The sequence below is a fragment of the Venturia canescens genome, chromosome 1 (assembly GCF_019457755.1).
Source record: "Venturia canescens isolate UGA chromosome 1, ASM1945775v1, whole genome shotgun sequence".
NCBI classification, from domain to species: Eukaryota; Metazoa; Arthropoda; class Insecta; order Hymenoptera; family Ichneumonidae; genus Venturia; species Venturia canescens.
Genome location: NC_057421.1, coordinates 7,297,501 through 7,303,296, shown reverse-complemented (window position 1 = coordinate 7,303,296; position 5,796 = coordinate 7,297,501). Strand labels below are relative to the sequence as shown.

General features: G+C 40.5%; 1 protein-coding gene across 3 annotated transcripts in view; it reads left to right on the top strand.

Annotated features, from left to right (window-relative positions):
* The first annotated feature begins 468 nt into the window (after positions 1-468).
* The window catches only part of Asator (tau-tubulin kinase asator), a 27,871-nt gene continuing 22,543 nt past the window's right edge, over positions 469-5,796 (top strand). The window contains exon 1 of one of the 3 annotated variants that reach the window (XM_043434183.1): positions 469-648. Coding sequence is in view for 1 of the 3 variants with exons in the window: in XM_043434180.1 (XP_043290115.1) it covers positions 2,897-2,904 (8 nt within the window). In the remaining 2 variants the exon portion in view is untranslated. Of the gene's footprint in view, positions 649-2,610; positions 2,905-3,907; positions 3,927-5,796 lie in introns of those variants that run through there. The other 2 variants (XM_043434180.1, XM_043434187.1) reach the window with 2 other exon arrangements.

Below are 5,796 nucleotides of genomic sequence, written 5' to 3'. Positions count from 1 at the left end.
CTACAACTGTCGAACAAAAAGTCGAAGTTCAATTTTTAGTCGAATTATTTTTGTTTCAATAAGTGCGAAGTGATACGAACTCGAAAATTCATCGAATTTCGTTCCGAGATCGATGAGATCTCTTCGAACCTTTTTTTCATTGTGATGAACTCTCGAACTGTATTTTTTCAACTCGCGAATCCTTAAGGCGCAAAGTAGTCACGAAAATAGACGGCACCTCGTGAAACGCGGGGGCGCGCTACACACGCCCAGCCACTTTTGTATCGCGCCGAAGTGTATTGGGGAAAAGCGCACTTCTGCTTCTTCTTCATCGCTTCTCATCTTCGCCTCCTTCCGCGCGCTATCCTTCACCAACGTGAAATTCGTACACATAAATCCATCGGACGATATTATTACACACACTCGAAAACTCGAGCGTTATAATTTTCAATATCACGCTCTCGCCAGTTTTTGGTCAACAGTCTCGATAACGAGCGGCGCTAGATTCGCGGTCAGAATGTGTGTCCGAAGTGTCGCGATTCGTGCAATTTTCCTCCTGTCCATTTTTTCCTCGTCAAAATGATATTTCATTCACGCATACACGCACTAAAAGAAGAATAAAATCGCCGAGAAATCTTCCATCGTAACATTATGCTCGACAAAGAAAAGGTAATGCAATTATTTTCAGGCTTTTCGCGAAATTTATTTTCAACCTTTTTCGACCTGTCACTTACGCAGGTTTCACTCGACGTGTGCTTAGTGATTGTGTTATGTTTTATACGTGATACACGTGTACGTAATATTTTATACATCTGTATACAAGCGACGAGAAGGGGCCGCGTGCAAAATGGACCTAATTCTAACGAGAGCATCAGAAATTTAACACGCTCGTTTCGAGGTTACTTATTACGATTCATTTACCTACACAGACGTCACTCGTGACACGAGGCATTCCACAATCTTAAATTTTTGAGATTGTGACAGTGATTCGCGATATGGTCGGAGCGATGAGTTTTGACAGCTATGTCGGGTCATCGTATATGAAGCTTGTTGAAACGGTTTCTCTGTTTTCTCTGCGATTCGACTCTGCACGCTACGAGAGCATTGAAAATTTCGGAAAATTCGAACAAGCGATAATGCGATGAAAAAGTTCGTGAGCAGATGCAAAAATTACAATGAATTTCAATTTGAGTATTTTGTGAAATCCAAAGTGGACTAAATGGACAGCGAAGTATGAAAATTTCAAAAAATAATCATCAATTTCAACTCCGCTGCTAGTCGCTTTGAGAAAAAATACCGAAAATCGAAAATTGCTTAAATAAATGACGAATTTGTTTCCTTCGTCGTGATGCCTTGCGACATAAAACTTCCTCCAGGAATTCGTACTCTCAATCAACGATAAATTTGACTTTGGCGATGAAAACGAAGAACCCATTCAACGTGATATTCTCGCATAAAAATCAGAGTTTCTCGAACGTTTTGTCATGTTCCTCACACCCACTTGTGAACGATTCTATATGAACGAAGATCCAAAGGGCCACGAAAACTTGCACCATACTTTTTTTGTAGGTTGTTGTGATCATTAATTTTCCAAGATTCTCGTATTTCTTTGATAACGATCGCACGGTCTATGTTGAAACCAAGACTTCGGCCATTTTATCTAAATTTTCTTTCCAACTGATTTTTTGTTTGTTTATTTGATAATTAATTGCTGAATCACTCTAGCGTTAATTTTATTTTGCATAACTTATTTGAATATTAATTTATCGAAGAATTTCGTAGAAAATGACTTTTATTTTGAAATTTACTTCGGTTATCATTGATATTCAGCTTTATCAATATTCCGCAAGTTTTGCACTACATTCGATGTTATTGACTGATAACGTTCAAAAACTTTGATAAGATTCCGACCGATTGTTGTCGTTGTAGATTAAAATATACGTAGGAAATAGCGAACGACTCATTTGACACTAGATATTCGTAGCACTTTTTCAAAGTATGTTTTACGATTCGAACACTGACAAACTGCTTGGGAACTGTCGATTGATTGGTCCAGTTCGTACTAAAAACTCCATCGGTCCTCACACACTGTTGATAAGTATAAACTTTATTTATTCCGCACAAATAGTGTTTGCATGAAATTTCCAATTTTCGTAATCCTCGGCGTCTTTCCGATCGCCCCTCGTCACTTTCGATCTGGTCCGTGATTTTTTATTCTATTTCTGTAATTTCGTGCCGATTGACATTTAAACGCGATTAAATGTGACGTAAATACGGGAACAATGGCGATCAGATGTTCGGTAATTCTCTATAGATCGATTATTGATTTCGAAACTCTGCACATGGGCGAACGAAATTAGCAGGTTGTCCCGTAACCTCAAAAAGGAGGAGGGAGAACAAAGTCGAGACTGGCTCCTCCATCACTCTCCCCTTTCTCCCTCTTTTTCGTTTTTTCTTCAACAAGAGAAAAAAAATAGTTATAGTAATTGTTGGTCCGGTGGTGAGCGGGCCAATGCCAGTAGAACGACTGGCGTGTATTTGGTAGGTAGGGTTGCGAGAGTCACGAGTCCTCTTGGCACTGTGGCGTTAGTCTATCGTCGAGAGGCAGATCAGAAACTTCTCGATATCTTTGCGCGTAGATCGCCAGCGACGATTCACTCTTCGTAAAAGTTGTTAATAAATCGTAATTAACGTTATTGTGTACAATAATCACAGTTTTTCACTCGGCATTAGTTCTAGAATATTCGTGACGTTTAGTACGGCGTTTGTCCGTCAGAGTGTCAACGGTCCGCGCTAAACCGGTGGTGCGTTTGCTTCGCACACGCGATTGGTCACGCCACCTTACGTTCGATTCATCGAGCGATAACAAACAGTTCGGTCACCATTGTTTTCCCATTTTTCGTTATTTATACCTGCGATGAAGTGGTACGTGATTGCAATTCTTTGTGTTTTTTTTTTCATGATCCGTTGAGCACCGCCGTTCGTTGCATGGCTGTTTGAATCATGAAATTTATTAACAGAGCTTGTTTGCAACTGACGAATACGAATTTTCAATATCGAACAGACGGTTAGTCCTAGAATATTTTGAAAATCTCAAAAAATATTTTCATACTTTTTGATCCGATTATCGCTGCGGAAAGTGCTTTTCTTCCGATCGAAAAATTCATTTTTCCAAGTGAACTTTCAGGTCTTTGGACTCAAATGCGTCATGTTCGAAATATTTTCGATCTTTTTTCTCGGACAGGAAAAATTCGTCTAAATTCACGGACAGTTTTTCTGTGACTGAAAAAATCGAGTTTCACTATTTTTATTCGCCAAGTCACGAATTCATTGGATGTTAATGAACCTTGAATACGATTTGGCCCGAATAAATCTGTAGTTATCAGTGCCAAATAAAATACTCGTTTTAGAGAATCGAAACAATAAAATGTTCAATTTTTTAAGAATAATTCAGTAGGAAAAGGAACGAAGAAACTAAAAATTCACAGCTTACATTTACAGCCGAAGTGTCAATAAATTTTTTTGACCAAGTGGGAGCAATCAGTCCCCGAAGTGTGGTGAATTGATTCGAAGACACGGGGTCAACGCTTTCTCACATATCCAAATTTTCTCTCAGTGCATCGATTTCTTACGTTTTATTTGAAATACGGAAAACCTGCTACGAAGCTCCCCCGTGTTGCGTACGCTGCTCGACATTTTCCCTCATTCCTTTTGTTCCTAATTAATTTCTCCGTACTATAATTTTAACTTTTTTCCCTTTTAATCGTGTTTTCATCGTTAATTGACAAACAGTGTGTTTCAGCAAGTTGGTTTTTTCTTTTTTTCTTCGTATTTCCCGTGGATATTTTTTCGTCGGAATGTTTTTGTTTGGTGATTGAAAATCGTGTTCATCTCACCATTTTGCCTTCGTTCGCACATTTTTCGTCTCATCTGCTTTGTATATTTCGGTACGTTTTTAACAGCTCGTATACGCATTTCATTAGTTTACTCGATTGGAAAATGTTCTCGGAACATTGTTATCGCATGATTGTAAAACGAGTATTTACAAAAGCGATATTTGTTTTGTTGTATTTGCAATCCCTTTATCCGAGGGACATAAAGTGCACAATAAAAAACGTCTCCGGACGTTATTTCGAGAGTAACCGGGGGCCTTTATTCAGCTCAAACTTTCCCGAGAAAACAAAAAGCGTAAGAGCGTACCGCTGGTAATGTCCGCCAGAGAGATCTTTGCACTCGACCAACAGAGAGAGGCACCCGGGTCGTGTATATTTACGTAAATGTACGCGGCGTTCGCGCGCGTATTTGTGTACGTGCTTTTCACACGGTGGCGCGCGGTGCGCGGCAGGCTATTTCCGCAACGATGGAAATTCGAATGTACATTCTAAATAAACGGGCGGGGTATCGTCATTTTGTTGGGACACTCGGAGACACACGCGGATGAAAAAATGTTTTACGCAGCTCGTTTGACCCGTGATCAGTCCTCGGAAACATCGAAATAAAACGTACTTGCGGCTTCCGAGGCATCGATGACACTTTTTAACGACAGAATTCGCCATTTCGATGAAAGCGAAAATTCAGTGTCGATGACCAGATCAAAGACGTTGCTTTAGCCAACGTCGAAAATTACGATGCTCTCGTTCACTCTATTTCGAATGCGGTAGAAAATTTCGAAGGTTAGTTTTCGCCTACTTTTTTTTTCTCTTCTCTCAACGCGAGACTCTTCAAACTTTTTTCGAAACTTATCCAATGATCGATATCCAGGCGACACGAATGAAACTCTATACTTTTCGCTCTCGTTTCGTCAAGTTCGCCTGTCATGGCCGCGCGGGGGCGACGTTACTCTTGTCGAAATACAAATTCCCCGGCAGCGAGATTTATGTTTGTGTCGTGCCAGTACGAGTTGAGGAATCAAAGTCGCTTGTAAAGCGACTAAAAATCGAAATATTTTGATCGAACGAGTATAAGCCGATTTTTGCTTTTCGTCCTCACGACCGACGCTGTTCAATTGACAAGTGATCCGCTTCGTATGATGATCGCTGGAAACATTCGGATATTTTCTGATTTGTCATAAACACTCGTCCACTTCCACGCAACGGGACGCGAGTTTATTATATGAAGAAGAATAATTTAAGTGACAGATTCAGCGAACGTTCGAGTGTTCGAAACGGAAGTGTCCCACAGCGAGTGACTTGCACGAGTGCATCGAGATCGAGCGAGAGACAAAGAGAGGAAGAGAGAAAAAGAACGAAACGAGAATAAACCTCTCGAGTTTCGCATCGGCTGGTCGCGAGTTCTGTCAAAAGTCAGAAAATCGAAGAATCTCTGGGACGTGATTTTTCCATGAGAATAAAAATACATCCACTTCTTTTCTAGAGCACAATTTCCTCAATCCATCATGATAACTGATTTGCGTAGTCGATGTTGCAGCACCGAACTCGAAGAAAATTCTTTCGCGTATTTTTTGAAGATCATTTATTCGAATGTTTTAAACTCGGATGGACAATTAAAATTTTTTTTTCAAACAGCTAACGCTCTCCTTCAAGTGCGGAGTTTGACGAAAATTAGTATGACGTCGATGCTTAATTTTGAAGTGAATTGTCGATGCACACTGACAACTAGACACTCACGGGTCACTACGAATGTAACAGATACGATTTGCACTCTTTTGACGCCATTTTCATTTTGGCAACGCCTCTATGGCAGGTCCCAATGCCCACGGAGCTTCCTATTCCAGCCGCCACGTGGTGCAGAGCGTCGAAGCGTTCTCGCAGTCAAAGCACGCGCCGGCATGCATAAATTGCGACAACCGAGAAATTC